Here is a 22,349-nt window from a genome sequence, read left to right as displayed (position 1 = left end):
AACGCCTCTTCGCACAACGCGGAGGTGCCCGTTCCGTAAAGCAGATACAAGGCAATCGATGACATATCTAATGACAGATTACAATACTAGTTCATGCGTTAGTGTTTTGGAGCAAACCTCTCAGCGCACGTTTTTGACCATGGGGCTCCGCAGCAGACCACCCTTACTATTTTCCATGTTGATCCAACGATATGGTCAGTTAAGATTTCAGTGGGTACAGGAACGTTTAGATTAGACCGTAGATTAGTGAAAACGTGTCGCCTGGTAGGATGAATCACGTTTCTTGTACATTAGGGTGATGGTCGTTCCCGGACACGTCATCATTCTGCCACACGGCTGGGACACATGTGGCACGCTGTCTGGCCGCAAACCACAGACCCGTAATTTGCGGACCTGTGCGTAGAATTCCGATACGGAAGCCTAACAAGGACTAGTCGAGTCCATGGCACGAAGAATCGCTGTTGTATTTCGTTCCAAACATGGACCGACATGCTATTAAGCAGGTGGTCTTAATCTTTCGGCTAGTCACTGTATCTGTGAGCACGTCCAGCATTTTACACTTGTCTGAGTTACTAAAACGCTATACCGGAACCTGAAATTCGAAACAAGGTACCAGTTGCATCGTAGGGGCAACAAAAACTCGATTTTCAGTATTTCACCTAATCATTGTCATAATTTAAAAAATTAAAATTCTGTCATAATATAATGATTAAGAGGTATAATCTTAAGTTAAATGTTTGAAGGGGCCTCAAACGTTCAATAATATCGTCAAACCGTCAGTATATTGGTCATGTGAGGGCGCATATTGGCTTATTGTCCATACTAGAAATACTGATGAGCAGTATAAGTGGACCTCAAAATTGTCTCAGTGTTCTCAATACATACTGAACGCGTGAGGTCAAATATTGACGGTTGGACAATATTCCCATTCAGATGTTCACAGAACTTCAGGAACCAACCACGCGGCGTTAGTGTGCCCTATTGATATTTTCTATTCATCGTTGAATAGACCTGAAAATCTCGAAAAGATACCATTTACTTCGACAGAACGAGTAGCAGTAACAAGATATTTAATGATTCAAAGCTTTACTACAACTATGTATTACGTTTGGTAGTATTCAATTTTATACTTGTATTTCAATTGGATTCCTATGATTATTATATCGTCTCCCAAGATTATGTCGACGTTGATTGATTTGTAGAGGGATGGAGAGCTGTAACTTGCGTCTGTACGGATTGGTTAGGATGCTGTTAGTATATTGAAGATGGAAGATAAGTGAAAGAGGTCAGTGGATAGTAGAAAAAGCTGGGAAGGGGGGAGGGGGTTGTATGTTTAAATTAGTCTGATTTGTTTGCTTAATCGACATAAGCAGTTGAAGTACCTGACTATGGAGTAATGGCTTCTGATCCAGATTTCAAGTCTTCAAAGAGGGCAACAGGGACGCAAAGAATGCTCGGTCATCGTCTTCCTCCATTTCCTTAGTCTCTTTCAATAATGTTAGCAAATTATCTTCAAATGTTGTGTTCTTGATTAGCCTCTTTCTCTTGAAGGACAGTTTTTCGGCGTTTACGTTCGGTCAGACATCATCGGTTTGTTCTTCAAAGGTTTCATATCGATTGTTTTTTGCGAGTGCATCGTTGTTTTAATCTTTATCTTGCACGACCGATTGTAAGTCAAAATTATTCTCTGTTGGTGCTTCACGGTGAAGGTCAACAAAGTGTAGTTGATCACGGTAGATATATTTTGGTCTCTTAGTTGTTGCTGATCCGGACCGCATTTGATTTATTTTACTACGGCTTTTAAAATAGGCATCCCGTGCAGTTTTTCCATCTCGTCTGGATATTGTCAACTAAAATAACAAGAACAAATCCAATAAGTCTCTTATTACTGAGGACACATACACCTGTTGTTTCAAGGAGGATAACATCTAAGGTTTTACGTCAGCTTAGCCGACTTAGCATCTAAATTTAACTCTACTTTTCTCTTTTAACGTACTTAAGTATCAAATATATGCTCTACACGTTACAGGTATCTTGGAAGCGGAAACACATTTATGGATCTGCATTACTCTTATTTAATGGGTGCATCAACAGTTGCACAGATTACGAGGCAAGTATGTGCCACTATTTGGACTGTGTTAAGAGACGGATGCATGCCATAGCCCTGAACAGACAAATGGAACGATATTAGCAGTGGTTTCCTAAATGTCGCCGAATTCCCTCATAGCATCAGGGCCCTAGATGGAAAACATACCCGTCTTGTAAAACCTATCAAAAGTGGGCCACTCTTCTTCAGTTACTAGAATCATTTCTCCATTGTTCTCATGGCCATCTGTAAGCACCTATTCTTTCACATTAATTGATGTCGGAGGATATTGAAGGAACTGTGATTCAAATGTATTTAAAAACAGCGTGATTTGGGTGGAAATAGGACAAGGTACATTAGCGTTACCCCACCAAAGCCATCAACAGCTAAACACGACTCCCCAGTACGATATGTTCTTGTGATAGATGAAAGCTCCGCATTATCGTAACATGTGTTAAGGCTGTATGGACGAAAAACCATGACTCACAAAAAAGGTTTTTAATTACCGATTTCCCGGAACACAGAGGTTTATTGAATGGTCGTTCGGAATGTTAATTCATAAGTGAAGGGTTTTTCACCGACCTCTGAATGTCATTCTTCATCTAGCAGTATCTATGGTCAAAACGTTTTCCCTTTTGCGCAGTTTTGTTCGAGTAAGAGATAGATACAGCATTGAAGACACCCTGTATGTTACCGGTTTCGAAGATGTGGCGGAAACTGCACCCGTCAGTAGATCGGTTAAGACTGTACGAGATAAGTTTGCAGAACATTTTGTTGGTACAGGAACTGTGTCCTGGCAGGAATCAAAAATTCACTGGCCGGCCGCTGTGGCAGAGCGGCTCTAGGCGCTTCAGTCCAGAACCGCGCTGCTACTACGGTCGCAGGTTCGAATCCTGCCTCGGACATGGATGTGTGTGATGTCCTTAGGTTAGTTAGGTTTACGTAGTTCTAAGTTCTAGGGGACTGATGACCTCAGATGTTGAGTCCCATAGTGCTTAGAGCCATTTGAACCAAAAATTCACAGAACACAAGCCACCTATCTCAAAGACAGACATATGCGGTTGTGTACAATTTTTCTACGTAATTATCCATTGTGCTATACAGGAACTGAACTTGTAAATGTAATTCTTTAATTTTAATGCTTTGTATTTCGTATAGAAAGACAGTAAAAGTACAAGGAAAACATATGTCTATTTACCACATTTCTTCTGACCTGCCTCGTTCAAAACTTCAATGCTGAGCATTATATTTGCACTGACTTCTTGCCAGGCCTTCAAACGGCTCTTGCAGTCCCCATGCGATGAATCCCATACTTCAGGTTTACTTTCAACTTCACTAATTAACATGTTGGTATCGACGTGACTAGACATCGTGGAAACTTCTCAAATTACACTCGTATTGCTACGCTATGGGACTGCTTCTGCTGAAATGAAATAGTCTGTTTCTGCTGCCCGCGGTATCCGCAGCATTGTGTACGCAATAACTTGGTTCTGTGTATGTAACTGATGCGAACGGCTCCGTTGCGTACGGACTGTCCGCTCAACTGTGTGAAGCCCTCTTCAAATACGTGTCTACCAACCGCGCAGAACGAAGAGCGCTACGTCCGTTGCAAAGAAAACATGATCGGACCTTTTCCTGTCTCCCAGGGCTTGCCCCAGGGTGCAATTTTAAGCCCACTCCTCCGTACCCTGTATCCGCATGGTCTACAGCACTTAATCGCTTCCCCAACAGAAATATTGCAGTCTGGTGACTATGTCTGTGTTTATTGTATTGCTGCTTCGTATCCTCAGGCCAAAACGGCATTACTCACAATCATTGCATACATTGACGAGTGGCTATTTACTAATGGGTTGGAGATTTCTGCTGAGAAGTAAGTAGTCGTCCGCTTTTGCAAGTCTACATCGGCTCGCATTGATGGTCACACTGTGTGGAAAGTACACTTCCCATATAAAATCTCACGCACGATTTCTGGGGATGATTTTTGACTCTCGTTTAAGCTGGGCGCCTCACATCCGATCCATTCTTACCAAGTGTGGAGAAGGCTTAAATGTAAATCGATCACTCACCCCTGTGCGGTGAGGAGCGCACCAGAGTACCGGGGGTTATTCGATCTCGGCTAGACTATGTGTGGTGTCACCGCCAGACACCACACTTGCTAGGTGGTAGCCTTTAAATCGGCCGCGGTCCGTTAGTATACGTCGGACCCGCGTGTCGCCACTATCAGTGATTGCACACCGAGCGCCGCCACACGGCAGGTCTAGTCTAGAGACACTCCCTAGCACTCGCCACAGTTGTACAGCCGACTTTGCTAGCAATGGTTCACGGTCTACACACGCTCTCATTTGCAGAGACTACAGTTTAGCATAGCCTTCAGCTACGTCATTTGCTACGACCTAGCAAGGCGCCATATTCAGTTACTATAATTACTATCTTCAAGAATGTATTCTGAACAGATAATATGGTGAATCATGTACCGTCAAGAGCGACGTTCGTTATTAATGGATTAAACTTAGGTATCAAACTAATTACGTCCGCTTTCTGAATTGCCATTCCTTGTCATGTTCCAGACCTCACGTCAGTATAGTTCTTCCCTCATCACACTAGCCTGCGTGAGCTAAAACGCGTGCATTTCGGCCTCCACTCGTAACACGGTGTTGGCTCTTCTGCCAACACAAAACTATGGCTGTCAACTGTACCACAAAGCATAGATACTCTTCAGTACAGAACCATTCGTACGTGTCTTGGGGCTATGCGATAGAAGCCTACCAACGCTCTTTTAGTGGAAGCAAGGGAGAAACCCTTGAGCATTGACGGTTCTGTCTTCCAAAGTAGAGACTACCGAGCGAGGTGGCGCAGTGGTTAGACACTGGACTCGCATTCAGGAGGACGACGGTTCAATCCCGCGTCCGGCCATCCTGATTTAGGTTTTCCGTGATTTCCCTAAATCATTCCAGGCAAATGCCGGGATGGTTCCTCTGAAAGGGCACGGCCGACTTCCTTCCCTAATCCGATGAGACCGATGACCACGCTGTCTGGTCTCCTTCCCCAAACAACCAACCAACCAACCAAAGTAGAGACTGCATTTACCGACTATGGACTGCCTCCTACAGAAGGAATAAAGCTCCTGCCGTTTGCACCAGTTTTGACACTTCGTCACCTCTTATACGTTCTATACGATTTTCATCGCATTTGCCTCTTTTTGACTACTATCTTCGTACACTCGGCTGTCATATTCCAGTCTGTTAATATAAACTGTTTGGGAAGTGCTAATGTCAGTAGTGGATTCAGTCATCTCGTTGCAGCTCACTGGCCTAGTTTTCTCTGTGTGTTTACCGATGGATCCAAAATTCCGCAGGAAGACTATACCGAATGTGCATTTCTCTGCCCTCGGGTTCAGATCCGGAAAACCTTCAAACTACCCGCAAGCGCTTCTATATTTACGGCGGAGACAGTGGCACTTCTGGAAGCTCTTAATCCCTTCCACTTCCTTCCCCAAGATATTAGTTCTGTACGTCGTTCAACGTATTTTTCTTCTCAGAACAGCTTTTGTAGTTAATCGTATAGTTGATTATTTAATGTGTCACATATTTTACCTAGGCTAAATAGCCTTACATGGCATTTTTACTATAATAATTCCTCCTGTGTTAGTCCTAAATCAAATGTTAACAATTGTCATCTGAGATTCTGTGGATGCACTAGTTTAAAATCGTTGATCCCACAAAAATCTCACAGCCACAATATTTACCTTTATACTGACCATGGCGTAACACTCGACGAAGCCGGCCGTTGTGACCGAGCGGTTCTAGGCGCTTTAGTTCGGAACCGCACTGCTGCTACGGTCGCAGGTTCGAATCCTGCCTCAGGCATGGATGTGTGTGATGTCCTTAGGTTGGTTAGATTTAAGAAGTTCTAAGTCTAGGAGACTGATGACCTCAGATGTTAAGTCCCATAGTGCTTAGAGCCATCTGAACTATTTTGAACACTCGACGGCCGGTTTTAAAATAATAAATATTGTAGAATATTACAGTAATGTCGTAAGTTTTTCCATTCATAATGAAGTAAATATTCTTCCATGAGCCAACGTAACAGTCAGTTAGTACTTCTGTACTTTCCTTACTTTAGTTTTATTCCACAGAACGAACCGATAACTCAGCCGTAGCGGGAACTAACTTGGTCGCGTCATTACGTCTAGCCACGTTCCAGTTCAAAGTTGTTACCTCGCAGTGCAAGTACTGAAAGTCATAGCAGGATATGCCCTCGCGGGCAGCCACGACGGTCTGCCGTTACCGTCAATTGATTTATTGACGACCAGAAGGAGAAAAGAGGACAATTCTGATGGAAAGGGTGGCGGAACGTGCAAGCAAAATGTTAAAAAATCGAGTGCGTATATGGTGCGCAAACTATGGCAGGAGGTAGACTGAAAGAGTGGGAAGAAGCAACATGCATACGATAAATATCCCACAGACGCTACGTGTAACTGCTATTAGGCAGCCATTTCATTGCTATTATGAACAATAGAACGAAAAACAAACTTTGCGAAAATTATCTCACAGAAAAAGGGTAGCAACTATACTCTGAGAAAACTTTTTGACTATAGGGTTCGGTTCATGAGATTTTCACGAAAAAACTGAGCATGAGAATTAAAGAGGCCAACGATTTATTTCGGATGAAACATGGGTTCATAAACATTACACTGGGAATAAATGCTGTGTACAGCGGTAGTGTGCCAAAACAAAAATGCTAGCCAACCTTTAATCACTGTACTGTGCAGGGCGCAGGCGTACAAACGTGTACCGAGTGAGCGCTTCACTTGTAAGAATGCTGGAGTGTGTGCTGTTACTAAAGAGTCGGCAAAATAAAACTGGCCCAGAAAATATTTCATGTACTTTAAGACAGACAACCGAACTTACATCATCTGCCGCGGGTGTGGATAATGTAAGTTAGGTTGCCTATCGTAAGGTGCACGTAATATCGTCCTGGCGAGTTTTATTTCGCACACCCTGTGCCTCTCCTCCCTGCATCTCGGTCATAAATACGCCAGTGCTGCCACCAGGGCTAGGTATACATTTCACACTGACTTGATCTTACGTGCGATAATATTTAGGCGCAACCCGGTTCAAACTTGCCTTTATGCAGAATGCATGATCTTCATTAGACAGGATTGCTACGGCAGGTAGACATAATTACGAGTGCTTCAAAACAGTATTAAAGACAGCATTTAATAATACAATTCCATGCCTGAAGATTCTATTTACATTTCGATTCAAAAATTTAATTTGCTTGATAAGGGTTTTATATGCACACGGTGCATTACAGAATTTCTAAGAATGGACTGATATTCAAATGGCGGATTGTGTTAAAATATGTAGATGCACATACACATGAACAGATGTGTCAAGAAGTACCACCTAGCATCTACTTTCCTAAGCTGAGCCAAATTTGTGTGTACCCCGCTTGAACGTAGTAAATGGAACACTCGTTTCATCAAGCAGTGCAACAACTCATAAACATCAACTTTTGTAACAAATATCAGAAAACATCAAAGGAGAGCTACGTAATGTTGAAACAAATGTACACATCAGGAGCCGTATGAGGCAAAAGTATTTTCGACTGACCTGAACGCTTTTGGGACGGGAATAAAAGTGACTATGTACCTACTTTGCGCAACACCAACGTCACCTACTTAAAACTAGCTGGCTTTGTTTTGCATCAGTAGTCAACAAGCATGATAATAGGCAACATCGATAAAGTGTAATAAACTGCTCAAAATAAGTTTGCCCCACCTGCATATCTGCAAACATTTGTTGGCTTACATTCAAGATTAGCAGGAAATGAAAGAGCAAACCTGAGAAAATCTTAATTGTAAAATAAAAACAAAAATAATCAAAATAAAGGCAATATTTTCGAAAGGGCACGTATGTGAAATGTCCTTAATATGCGTTAATAATTTAGTGAATGAATTCATACACAACACTGTAACGACCTCCCACAGTACCTTTCCCTTTTTCGCCATCCCCTCTTCGAAATCAGAAATAGAAACTGCTCTAAGTAGTGAAGTTACCGCCACAAAGCCTTCTATCCTGATTTCATGAGGCTGCTTTTTATTGATCGTCGAAATAACTGAGGTTCACTGATCTCTTTTACTGTGAAACTTATTATTGGAGTTTTTGTATTGAACTCCGTTGCAATATTTCCTGTCAGTTCCGTAAACTTTATTAGTCTCTCTGATATGACGAAGTTCATGCAACATCGTGACTTTACAGACGATGGGTCACGGAAATAAGGCACTCACTTATGCATCAAATCGCAGAATTCAATCATATAGAATTTACCAGCGCCCCAACGCTATAATAAAAATGTGCAAAGTTGTACATATCTGCTGACCATTCAGTGGAGCGCTTGGGTTATTGGAAAAGGGGAAGGGGGCCGTCACAAGTGACAGAATTTAAAACAGCTTCAAATGCATATCCATACGAGGCCGGTGCGAAAAATTGAAAAAGTTTTTCTTAATTGTTTCGTGGAAACGCGCCGGCGGTCTGCGTAATTTCTGAAGTAAAAATTAGCTTGTGACGTTATAAGGGGAAAAACGAGAAATCTGTGTGCTCATATTTGGTCTGTAAAAATTTTAAATACGCACGTTAATTGAGTTGATTAAAGAATGGACAAGGACACTTGTTTTATCCAAGTTACATTTAAGATCCTTTCATATTTACTACATGCCACATACAGGGTCCGATTTTAGCCTGTCGTCTCCTCCTTATACAGGGTGTAACGGGTATGCAGATATTTCAATTGGTGACTGAAGATGGTGTACTGAACAACAATACATCAGTATTTACGTCATTTGCAGATGAATAATAAGAGTAACAAGTCTGTAGGTCGGTTAGTACCTGCAAGTATACGTGGCAAGAGCAACTCATCAATGCTTATTTTCCTATGGGCAGCAAGTCAAGTGTTGAAGTGTGGGCGCAAAACGGGTAATCTATACTGAAAGATGTAGTCCACTTAGTGGTGCAGTTACGACCTTGCAGAAAACATCCGGTAGTAAATTATGTTACGCGTTTTGCGGGAAGACTGTTCGACACAGAGAAAATCTACCAACACATTTATGTGTGTATTTATTAAGGTACCACATATAAAAATATCTGCACTTATACCCATTACACCCTCAGTGGTTTACTTTATAAAATTATTACTCAATTCGTAACTAAATCTGTATGATTTTAACAGTCTGAGGTTTAGTAAGCCTATGCCTCAGAGGCTGGACGTAGAGACAATGTGGGCATTGTGCTTTCTTTGTGGGCCTACCACCTGAATGTTGGTAATGTGCCACCTGGAGACTGAAGCGTGTAGCTTGCTGCTGCAAAATGGTATTTGTGTGCTTTTCTTATATGTTTGGTCTGCGTGAACTAGTTTTTAAAGTAAACACTTTACTTTCTGGCTAGTGGGATGATTTCGCCAGCCATGACCGGAAGTCAAGAGGTACGTAGCAGTTTGGAAAGAAGAACAATAAAATAGGCGTGATCAACGTCTTAAAATCAAAGGTTTCTACGTTGACCTATTGAATTGCGCTACGTGTGGTAGTGGAGCGGCTAAATCCGCAGATGGGTTACACATTTTGCGTTCCAGATACAACACCTCACATTCCTGACTGCAAGATATTTAGACATTCGACGGGGATATGGGTCTTGTTGATGAACTTGTGGATAGTATGCCACGACGAATACAGGCATGAAACAATGCAAGAGGACATGCTACTGGGTATTACAAATGGCTCAAATGGCTGTGAGCACTATGGGACTTAACTTCTGAGGTCATCAGTCACCTATAACTTAGAACTACATAAACCTAACTAACCTACGGACATCACACACACCCATGCCCGAGGCAGGATTCGAACCTGCGACCGTAGCGGTCGCGCGGTTCCAGACTGAAGCCCCATTTGAGCGATAGATTTCGATTCTGAAAAACGTGGATCACCATCGTATGCGAGTACGGTGACTCCCAGCGGAGAGGACACGTTCTGCCAACGTTTTGGTGAGAGATACCTGTTCTAATTTGCTGGTAGTTCTCCGGTATGACTTCAGGTCGAGTTTGGGGTTGGGTTGTTTGGGGAAGTAGACCAGACAACGAGATCATCAGTCTCATCGGATTAGGGTAGGACGGGAAAGGAAGTTGGCCGTGCCCTTTCAAAGGAACCATCCCGGCATTTGCCTGGAGCGATTTAGGGAAATCACGGAAAACCTAAATCAGGATGGCCGGACGCGGGATTGAACCGTCGTCTTCCCGTTTGCGAGTCCAGTGTGCTAGCCACTGCGCCACCTCACTCGGTCTCCAGGTCGGCTTTGGTACTGAATCAGAGAACTCTCACGGCACAGACGTACGTCTCAGATACCTTGTGTCCTCGTATGTTATCTGTTGTGAGACATTATCCTGGTAACAGCTTTGAGCAGAACAACGCTCCTCAACACTCAGTATGTGTCTCTACGGACTACTTGCGTCATGTTGAGGTCCTTCCTTGGCCAGTAAGAATCCTTAATATGTCGCCGATAGAACATTTGCGCGACCTTCTCCAACGTAAACTCCATTCCGTTGGCAGTACTCAGTATGCCTAAGGCCTGTAACAATAGTTGTGAGCCAGTTCGCCTCGGATTACGATACGACTACATTTATTCATGGCAAAAACCACAGAGGCAGCCAATTCGTATCGTGGTGGAGGATAGTTTTTGTTTCGTCAGTATTTGGCTAGCAATAGGACGGGGGAGAGATAAGGTTCCTGATAGCCACTTCTTGCGCCAGTGGCCAGGATTAAATAACAAATCTCTCTGCCGTGTTTCATGAAGTGATGGTCTGTGACACTCTCGATCGCAGCAAGTCTGTCTCTATGCCTTGGGGAACGTTAAGCTCGACGACTGTTTAGGTGCTCCAGCTGCGTGCAGGCGCCGGGTATCACCCCTTCATTTGATCCCATATTCGTCGGTAACCACACAGAACAAGAATAGCACAAGGACTTCGTCATCCAACGAGGTACGTGACTTGACAGCAAGAAATTGGATTTGCATCAGTGAGGACGGCGGTTCAAATCGCTTTCCAGCCGTCCAGATTTAGGTTTTCCGTGGTTTCCCTAAATCACCTAAGAAAAATACCGGAATGCTTCCTTTGAAAAGAAACGGCCGATTTCCTTCCGCAACCCAAACTTATGCTCCATTTCCAATTACTTCATCGTCGACAGAAGGTCAAACCATAATCTTCCATCCTTCCTTTCTCCCTTCGTCAAACCCTAATCTTCCGTCCTTCCTTCCTTCCTATCAAACCTCCACACTTGGACTACCGTGCAAAACGCAGAAGACACGCGCGTAAGCATTAGTGGTGTGATGACCTCTATGAATCTCATGGCTCCCCATATTCATAATTACTCGTGAAAGAACAAGGAGTTTTATGCATCCACATAAACATGTACCATCCCACACACAGACTCTTCCTCGCTTGAACGCAAGTTAATTCCAAAACTACTGTTAACACTACGTTTTCAGATCTTGTTACGTGCCACTACACACACATCCTTTTGTCTGAAATTGAAACGATGGTTGTACCCCGCCGCTACATTATGGCTCTGAGCACTATGGGACTCAACTGCTGAGGTCATTAGTCCCCTAGAACTTAGAACTAGTTAAACCTAACTAACCTAAGGACATCACAAACATCCATGCCCGAGGCAGGATTCGAACCTGCGACCGTAGCGGTCTTGCGGTTCCAGACTGCAGCGCCTTTAACCGCACGGCCACTTCGGCCGGCCCGCTACATTATCTTCTTTGGTTCTTTGTGAGTTCCTGTGCGTATGTGCAACAACTGTGACAGAATCCCTTAATGATGAAGAACATGCTGAGCTCAAAAATATGAAAGGCGTGTATCAGTTTCCATTATAGTTTTTTGGCACATAGTTTTCCAGTAATATGCTTTAAACTGTGAAATTATGTTGAGGGATGAAAGGGTAATATTTTTACAAAGCCCTGATTTATTTAAGTAGTATTTTACTACATAATGTGTATTACTTAAGAGGTATGCTTTAACTACATTTTGAAATATGTCGGTTTCAGTTACCCCTTTCATTTATGTTGTGTCTACAGTAGGAATCCTGCATACTCGGTTCGCTAGACAAACAATCAAACAACTCGTATTAATGAGTTTTATTGCAATAAGACAAGAGACAATAATTAACTGTGCTAGATATGTCGCAAGCAAAGGGCGACATACAAAATAATCAGTCTTCTTCAGAATAGACAAACACAAGTCTGTGCTACATAGAGATTCCGAACGAAGTGGCTAACGTTGACGCTGCTATCGAAGTGAGCTGCCGCCAGTAGGGTTCGGCGCTTATCGGTATGTCCTCTTCACGTAGGGGCCGCTGCTGTCGCGTTGTCGTCCTGGAAGGGAGGTCGGTCAGTGTGAAATTGGCTGACCTCTTCTCACAGCCGTCTCTTCTTTGTCGTGCTGGCACTGACTTTACGCCGTAACAATTTACTTTGTAATTAAATGTGCAGTCTGATTACTGGTATAAAATATTGTTTTGAGTTTTTTTAACTTCAGTGTATCATTTGTTACCATGAACAGGCTCGTTAGTGTAATAATTACAGTTATTTTCTTAAAGTGGATGATGGACTGGTAAATGTACTCAAATGGTGCATTTAGAATCCCTAATTATTTAAACAGATTTTTAGAATGAGCCCGATGATTTTATAGCTATAATTGTTATGACCATATTTTGTGCACTTGCTTTAAAAAAGTTATACCATAGCTAAGGACTGAGTGCGTAACTAAGAGGCACTCACTGTTACACCCAAACGACAGGACTCTATTCCATTTCAGCCGACAGTCAGTATTTAACCCTAAACATTTTGTGCTAATGATATGATCTGTCATATTTTCATCTACATTTAATGTCACAGTATTAGACTCCATCTTCAAACTGAAATTCATGCTGTTTGATTTCTTGACGTTCAGTGTCCATTTTCTAATTCCTAATGAATTTTAAACACCCCTGAGAGTTTAATTTTTTCTTTATCAGAAAGTGTTGTGTTTTATTTGTAATTACAATTTTGCTGTTATTCACAAAAATAGTTCTTTCCCTATACCTGTCATTATCTCGATAGTCATTGATATATATACCAAGACCATAATGGTCGTACATCAGATGCCTACAACAGGTAAGTAAATTATTTGTGACGGCTAAGACTGCCACCCGAGTGCATTAGTGTTGTTATGCCGTGTTCCTATGAAGTATATAATGTGCGTTCGCCATGTTATATACTTGTTGGGCGTGAATGGTTACGGAGAATGCCGTCGTTGGTGATTTCCCTAAATCACTCCAGGCAAATGCCGGGATGGTTCCTCTGAAAGGACACGGCCGACTTCCTTCCCCATCCTTCCCTAATCCGATGAGACCGATGACCACGCTATCTGGTCTCCTTCCCCAAACCAACCAACCAACCAACCAACCAATGCCGTCGTCTCATATGAGACAATATTACCAGCAGCTGACAGAGTCTGTAATGGACATCATTGTGGATCTGCATGTGCCGTTGGTCTATCGTGAAATATCCAGGGTTTTTCGGATGTGACTGGTCCTCCGTTCCCACGGTAGGACGTGGAGCAAAAAAGAATGGTTCAAATGGCTCTGAGCATTATGGGACCTAACATCTATGGTCATCAGTCCCCTAGGACTTAGAACTACTTAAAGCTAACTAACCTAAGGACATCACAGAACACCCAGTCATCACGAGGCAGAGAAAATCCCTGACCCCGCCGGGAATCGAACCCGGGACCCCGGGCGCGGGAAGCGAGAACGCTACCGCACGACCGACGTGGAGCAAACTACATGCATCATCGAGGTTCTAATCGACTAAGCTTCACCATAACACGATACAAAATACACATCACACCAATACAGAAAGTATTGTCTATAAGTAGAACAAGACTTCATCTATTTCTGAAGCTATTATTTCAGAAAGTATCACAGTTCTTGAATAAAAGGTTGAATACCACAATTTTCATTCTGCCTGATGTTTTTTCTCTCTGCACTGTTTCTCGATCCACTAAATTAAAAATATTTACTCTTTCATACCTTGCAGCCTCACAATGCAGGTTCCTGATGAATTGATTATCGTTCCTTGATCTATCATAGTTATTGTGTTGTTTCGAAATTACTTGACCAATTGTATGTAATTATTCTATTTTGCGTTATAAAATTTGTGCGATAGATACTTTGTGTTGGGTGCACTTTAGGTTAGACATTGCAGTGTAAGAAATGCATAATTTCGAAATTATGTTTCAACGTGTATAAGAAACCGTATCTCCCTCCATTCACGAATCAATTGGTTTACTATCAGGAAGTACACCACGCTCAGTGAAATCATTGTGTGCTATGTTGGATTTAATAAATGCCTGTCTTAAATCTCATTCATATATGCATTACACACTCGCAATGCAAATTAACATTACATTTAGAATTGCTTTAATTTGTAGGAGTCCATTTAAGTCAGAATTTTTTGGTTTGTTTATACATTTGCCAAAATTTACATTGTTTGTAGTGTCATATTCAATCGTCAGAAACGTTATCCATAAACCGCCAGCAGTTATCTAAAGATTACTGCTTTGTTAAGAATTCTCTGTGAGACTTTACTATTATAGATAGTTGCTTCTGTATTTCTCATGGTGACAAGCTGTTCAATATGTGTGTATGTCGCTTCTTAATATATGAGTGTATTCTGAGTGTGAATCAGCAGTTGTGAGACTGCCAAAGGTTGGAATTTGATCCCCAGTCGGTTCCAGGTTTTTTCATCTCACTTATCGCTTCTTTCACCTCTGCAAGTGATTTGCTAATGAGTAAAATGCGGCGTTGCACCGCAGTTTTATATAAAAAGCGTCGTTATCGATTTCGAACCAACAGGTTCGTCTTCAGGTGGTTGTTCACGTTCAAATTACGTTTGTTTTTGTTCAGATTCGTTGTTGAAGAAAAAACAGCCAACAACTAAAGTAATCAACAGCAAATGTAATATTAACGCGAACAACCGTCTGAAGATGAACCTGTCGGCTCGAAACCAGCAACGACTCTATTTGTGTAACTAAATAGCATTATTAACAGTGGATGGTCGTTGTTTTATTCTTTTCAAGAATTAACTTCTAAAAACACTCTTATTGTCACAATCAGTCAGCTTCCTGGTATGGCACTTACAACGTTCTTAATAAAGTATTTATTTCCTAATTTCTTTCTTTACGTTTTGCAGTGATGCTGTGAGCAGCATACATCTGCGGTTTCAGAATAGCCACTCAATTTTTGGATACAAATCAGTTACGTGCAAAGAGAGATACATTATTTTTTCACTGTCCTGAGAAATGTCGGATTTGGCCCGTAGGGGAAGGTTGTTATCAATAGGCTACTTAAAGAAAATTAGTAAAAAAATGCTCGGATATTGTAATAAATATTTTGTTTTCGGTTTAACTTTAACATTATCTTCTGCATTTCACTGTAGCAGACACAGAACTCATAAATACAGATTTAATTAAATATTTGAAAAATAAAAACATATGCCTTCGACTTAATCAGGGGGACTGGTTTCCTTCTTTGGGCTATGCAGTTTTCGTGAATCAGCTATAATATTATACCTTTTAAATGTTACACGCACCTCATATTTTTTTATTTTTGCGAGTTTTTGTTGGCATCTGAAAGCCAAGGAGTCTAAAAGTAAAAAAGTCGCCTACGAAGGTAAAAAAACGTTTGACTGATTACTAAAACATTTGCAAACTATTAGAAAACATATAATTCAAACCATTACTTAAATCTTGTTCATTGTGGCCTACCTATGTCTAAGATTAGACAAAATTCGAGGTGGTTCAAGGCAACTCGCATTGCATCACTTAACAGCACCCAGTCTCCGCCCACAGAACATAATTTTACATTGTGAATATGACAAAATGGTGTGAATTACTCGTAATGTTCCAATGATGGCTGCAGAAATTTAATCACTATTACCATATCACTACGATATAGCAATCAATCATACTAGTCAGTTACAAGAACATAGTGCAAATCTTAGCTTTTTCACTGTTGCCTTGTATCTCGTGGAACAACTCACCATTAATATGGCGAATCTTTGGCAGGACGGGGTAAACTTAATGGCCGCTAGCATACTCCTTTCGTCAGTATCCATAGAGAAATCGAGCCGGCCCATCGGAGGCAAACTTACCTTACAAAGTTTTCCGTTTCCGTTCTTCATCTGTCTTCCCAATGCTGCGGAAATGTTTCGCAGGCAAAGTCACAAAATTCCAGTTCTACATCTACATCCATACTCCGCAAGCCACCTGACGGTGTGTGGCGGAGGGTACTTTGAGTACCTCTATCGGTTCTCCCTTCTATTCCAGTCTCGTATTGTTAGTGGAAAGAAAGATTGTCGGTATACCTCTGTGTAGGCTCTAATGTCTCTGATTTTATCCTCATGGTCTCTCCGCGAGATATACGTAGGAGGGAGCAATATACTGCTTGACTCCTCGGTGAAGGTATGTTCTCGAAACTTCAACAAAAGTCCGTACCGAGCTACTGAGCGTCTCTCCTGCAGAGTCTTCCACTGGAGTTTATCATCTCCGTAACGCTTTCGCAAATACTAAATGATCCTGTAACGAAACGCGCTGCTCTCCGTTGGGTCTTCTCTATCTCTTCTATCAACTGTATCTGGTACGGATCCCACACTGCTGAGCAATATTCAAGCAGTGGGCGAATAAGTGTACTGTAAACTACTTCATTTGTTTTCGGATTGCATTTCCTTAGGATTCTTCCAATGAATCTCAGTCTGGTATCTGCTTTACCGGCGATCAACTTCATATGATCATTCCATTTTAAATCACTCCTAATGCCTACTCCCAGATAATTTATGGAATTAACTGCTTCCGGTTGCTGACCTGCTATTTTGTAGCTAAATGATAAAGGATCTTTCTTTCTATGTATTCGCAGCACATTACACTTGTCTACATTGAGATTCAATTGCCATTCCCTGCACCATGCGTCAATTCGTTGTAGATCCTCCTGCATTTCAGTACAATTTTCCATTGTTACAACCTCTCGATATACTACAGCATCATCCGCAAAAAGCCTCAGTGAACTTCCGATGTTATCCACAAGGTCATTTATGTATATTGTGAATAGCAACGGTCCTACGACATTCCCCTGCGGCACACCTGAAATCACTCTTACTTCGGAAGACGTCTCTCCATTGAGAATGACATGCTGCGTTCTGTTATCTAGGAACTCTTCAATCCAATCACACAATTGGTCTGATAGTCCATATGCTCTTACTTTGTTGATTAAATGACTACGGGGAACTGTATCAATCGCCTTGCGGAAGTCAAGAAACACGGCATCTACCTGGGAACCCGTGTCTATGGCCCTCTGAGCCTCGTGGACGAACAGCGCGAGCTGGCTTTCACACGATCGTCTTTTTCGAAACCCATGCTGATTCCTACAACAGAAAACTGCTAGTTATGGAACGTATTAAGAATATGATAGTCTATGCTGTATCTAAATGTGGTCGTGATTGGTCTCTATGTCCTCAGTCAGTGGAATGTAAATAACGAGGTCCAACGTCAGCAGAGAAAAGCTCAGGCCAGGCACGAGCCTACCGTCAAAGCTAAAGCGCGCCGAAAGAGTTAAAATGGTTTACAAAATTTTAATATCTGCGGATGCAGATGCAGTTGACGCACTCTGAAATGCGATGTGGATGCAGACAGAATTTCTGTTATCCACGCATACTTCTGGCTGTGAGTGTCAGCGAGCGAAATGGCAATATTAAGATATTGAAGTCGGCTAGCTTTTCCGTGTATGGCGGTTGCAGGTTCCCGGCGCCCAGCAGCGGCCCGTCTCTGTCTATGGAGCTGTCGCAGCCGGGGCACGAGATGCGAGTCGTCTGCAGCGAGCTGCGCGCAGTCACGCACGACACGGCGCAGATCGTCGCTCACTTCACCACCGGATGGTAAGCAAGCTTTCTTCCGTAGGACTGTCAAAGTAACGACCAAATTTTGTATCGTATTATAGAAAGCATTCGTTACTCGTTTCTTTCGTTACTGAATGTCATTACGTATAACAGTATTTTTAATTTGTTGTGGGCTCTCCTATGACTGAAGATGACTGTCGACACAAACCACGTTTTGATTTTTTCTGGATCTTCTCTGTAAAACTCTAACTGCTTGCTTCATTTCCGCTACATCGTTATTGCACTATACAATGAGAAAATTTGCTAAAGTGTCGTCAATGCGACCTTATACACGACTGGCCATTAAAATTGCTACACCACGAAGATGTCGTGCTACAGACGCGAAATTTTACCAACAGGAAGGAGATGCTGTGATACGCAAATGATTAGCTTTTCAGAGCATTCACACAAGTTTGGCGCCAGTGGCGACACCTACAACGTGCTGACATGAGGAAAGTTGCCAACCGATTTCACATACACAAACAGCAGTTGAGCAGGGTTGTCTGGTGAAACGTTGTTGTGATGCCTCTTGTAAGGAGGAGAAATGCGTAGCATCACGTTTCCGACTTTGACAAAGGTCGGATTGTAGCCTATCCCGATTGCGGTTTATCGTATCGCGTCATTGCTGCTCGCCTTGGTCGAGGTCCAATGACTGTTAGCAGAATATGGGATCGGTGGGTTCAGGAGGGTAATACAGAACGCCGTGCTGGATCCCAACGGCTTCTTATCACTAGCAGTCGAGACGACAGGCAACTTATCCGCATGACTGTAACGGATCGTGCAGCCACGTCTCGATCCCTGAGTCAACAGATGGGGACGTTTGCAAGACAACACCCATCTGCTCGAACAGTTCGACGACGTTTGCAGCAGCATGGACTATCAGCTCGGAGACCATGGCTGCGGTTACCCTTGACGCTGCGTCACAGACAGTAGCGCCTGCGATGGTGTACTCGACGACGAACCCAGGTGCACGAATGGCAAAACGTCATTTTTTCGGATGAATCCAGGTTCTGTTTACCAGCATCATGATTGTCGCATCCGTGTTTGGCGACATCGCGGTGAACGCACATTGGAAGCGTGTATTCGTCATCGCCATACTGGCGTATCACCCGGCGTGATGGTATGGGGTGCCATTGGTTACACGTGTCGGTCACCTCTTGTTCGCATTGACGGCAGTTTGAACAGTGGACGTTACATTTCAGATGTGTTACGACCCGTAGCTCTACCCTTCATTCGATCCCTGCGAAACCCTACATTTCAGCAGGATAATGCACGACCGCATGTTCCATGACCGGTACTGGCCTTTCTGGATACAGAAAGTGTTCGATTGCTGCCCGGGCCAGCACATTCTCCAGATCTCTGACCAATTGAATACGTCTGGTCAATGGTGGCCGAGCAACTGGCTCGTCACAATACGGCAGTCACTACTCTTGATGAACTGTGGTATTGTGTTGAAGCTGCATGGGCAGCTGTACCTGTACACGCCATCCAAGCTCTGTTTGACTTAATGCCCAGGTGTATCAAGGCCGTTATTACGGCCAGAGGTGGCTGTTCTGGGTACTGATTTCTCAGGATCTATGCACCCAAATTGCGTGAAAATGTAATCACATGTCAGTTCTAGTATAATATATTTGTCCAATGAATACCCGTTTATCATCTGCATTTCTTCTTGGTGTGGCAATTTTAATGGCCAGTAGTGTATAAACAGTATAACGAATCATTATAAAATAGAAGTAATAGCTCCATTCGGCACAGATAAAATTAATTTTACAGTCGAGCTGATAACTTTGTAACAAACGTAAGCAGATTGAAATAATTGATGTCTGACGCATACAGCTCACGCACAAGTCACTCACTCTTATCTACTGTGCGCACACGACAATTTGAATTTACAGGACTTAACGAAATGTACCTGTGGGTAAGGAATTGGAAGCTTACGAATAATGCCGACTCGCGTCGAGCAGAACGCGAACTGTGTGCAGGAAAGAAAACATGGAGAGTGACAAAAAGTATCCGCTAACCTGCGTCAATGCCGACTTGGCCTGCTGAGAATCAGAAATTGGAGGAGTTCGAGAACTACCAAGTCGGCATGAATTATATTTGGGGAAGGAGATACGTGAGTAGCGAAGTGTTTCCATCCCTCTAGGTGCGCGGAGAGTAATGAATTATCTACCGTAATTTAAAAAACCGAAGAAAAAGTCAAATGCTGTGTGAAATGATTTGTCTAAATGTCAGCCAGAATAACATGACGCGCCGTTTAATGATGCTCGAAATCGTGTACAGTAGCTGAGCTGCTCATACGTTACTGATGTAAGGAAACCATTGAGTGAAATTCCACCACACACATCCTCTAGTACCCTCTATAATTCTAAGTTAAACATTGACGTTCAAATTCTCAATCGGCATTTCATTTACTGTAGATAGTCTCGAGCATCATTGAAAGGCACGTTAATGTTTCTCTGATCTGTTTTATTTCTTACTTTTAGAGGACTCATTTTACAAAATATTCGACCACTCTTTTACAATTTCTTTTAATTTAAGTTTTGTTCAAAAAATAAGAATTATAATATATTTAAATGTTGATCGGTATATATAGATCAAGGTAAAACAGAGAAGTTGCCGTTTATTGCTGTGATTTGATACTTTCGACACTTCAATTAGATAGCTAGTAGCAGCTATACGTGAAATACTTCATTTTTCCCTCAAACCCCTAATTGAGTTTTTCTTAATTACCATGATTATTTTCAAACAATTAAATCTCTCTTTGCAAAACTGACCTCACGGAGCTCAATTTGATCCCCCATTTGTCCATCTCCCACCCTTCGTTTGGCCATAAACATTCGGGCAAAAATCCACTGCGTAATTTCTACGGAATCTCTGATTCGCTCCGCTCAAATATTTGACCGTAAACGAAAAGTACTGACTCGGCCCGAGTGGGGCTTGAACCGTGCGCTGGGAAGAAAACGTATGAGTAACGAAACGTTTCAGGCAGTAACGAAACGATACCTCCAGTCTTGGGGCATATTTTTTACACTGTAACGAATACATACGATATCCAACAACTACATTCTTGTACCTCCGAGGGCGCACTGGTACGTTACTGCGTTATATCAACTGAATTTTCAATTAGAATGAAGGTGAAGTATAATGATACGAAATGATAACTGTGAAATCCATCCAGAAATAATGAAGTCGCAAGGTAGCGAATACGGCATGGCAAATGAAAATTTGTGTTAGACTGGGGATTCGAACCCTGACCTCTGGGCTATCACGAACAGTTCCTCTTTCTGCTTCTGGTCACCGTCAGTCGATTCACTTGAACTGAACGTTGTTCCATACTGTTTTGACGTCACTGTGCTGATTGCACAAATGCAGTTACATTTTAAGCAAAAATTTTTTCTAGAGAGAGAGCAAAACTACTTATTGTTTCTTATTCATAATTCTTACGTAGACAAGTTACATTTGACAGTTAACTACTATAGACTACTGCCGTTCCATATTACGGATTTTATGATTATACTATGGCCACGGCGCTTTTGATGTCTATTTTAGACCAGATAGCGTTTCTGACTATTGTCAGTCTGCATTTTACATCCTCTTTATTTCGCCCGTCGTCATTTATTTTGCTTTCCAAACAAAAAAAACTTCTCTACTACTTTGAGAGTTTCATTTCTTATTCTAATTCTCTCATTATCATCAGATTTAATTCAGCTGTACTCCCTCCACTGCCCTTCTTTTATTTTTGCCGATGTTGGTGAAGAAAGCACTCATTTCGGCATGAAATGTTCATTCTGCAGCGGAGTGTGCGCTGACATGAAACTTCCTGGCAGATTAAAACTATGTGCCAGACCGAGACTCGAACTCGGGACCCTTGCCTTTCGTGGGCACTTGCCCGTGAATGGCAAAGATCCCTAGTTCGAGTCTCGGTCCGGCACACTGTTTTAATCTGCCAGGAAGTTTCAGCACTCATTTTGTTCAACTGATCCACCAAGCCCTTTGCTATCTCTGACAGAAGTATAATATCATCGATAAATGTTAAAAGTATTTATTTCTCCTCCTTGAAATCTAAATTTCGCCTTGATTTCCTTTACTGTTTATGCAATATACATATTGAATAACTTGAAGTATAGGCTATAACCCGTCTCACCGCCTTCTCAATTACCATCCAACATTTTATTGTAGGTTTCGGCTGGTTGTCGTTTCAAATTGCCGATTTCATAATTATTCTATGGTCATGGCTCTCA

The 22,349-nt window shown here is 42.3% G+C and overlaps 1 protein-coding gene across 1 annotated transcript in view; it reads left to right on the top strand.

Moving 5' to 3' along the window:
* LOC126249589 (uncharacterized) overlaps window positions 1-22,349 on the top strand; it is a 644,174-nt gene that overhangs the window by 534,877 nt on the left and 86,948 nt on the right. The window contains exon 7 of the mRNA XM_049951253.1: window positions 17,968-18,105. Coding sequence (XP_049807210.1) covers window positions 17,968-18,105 — 138 coding nt within the window. The remainder of the gene's footprint in view (window positions 1-17,967; window positions 18,106-22,349) is intronic.

Source organism: Schistocerca nitens, chromosome 3 (assembly GCF_023898315.1).
Source record: "Schistocerca nitens isolate TAMUIC-IGC-003100 chromosome 3, iqSchNite1.1, whole genome shotgun sequence".
Lineage (NCBI taxonomy): Eukaryota > Metazoa > Arthropoda > Insecta > Orthoptera > Acrididae > Schistocerca > Schistocerca nitens.
The sequence above is the reverse complement of the archived record's forward strand: the minus strand, read 5'-3'. Positions and strand labels throughout refer to the sequence as shown.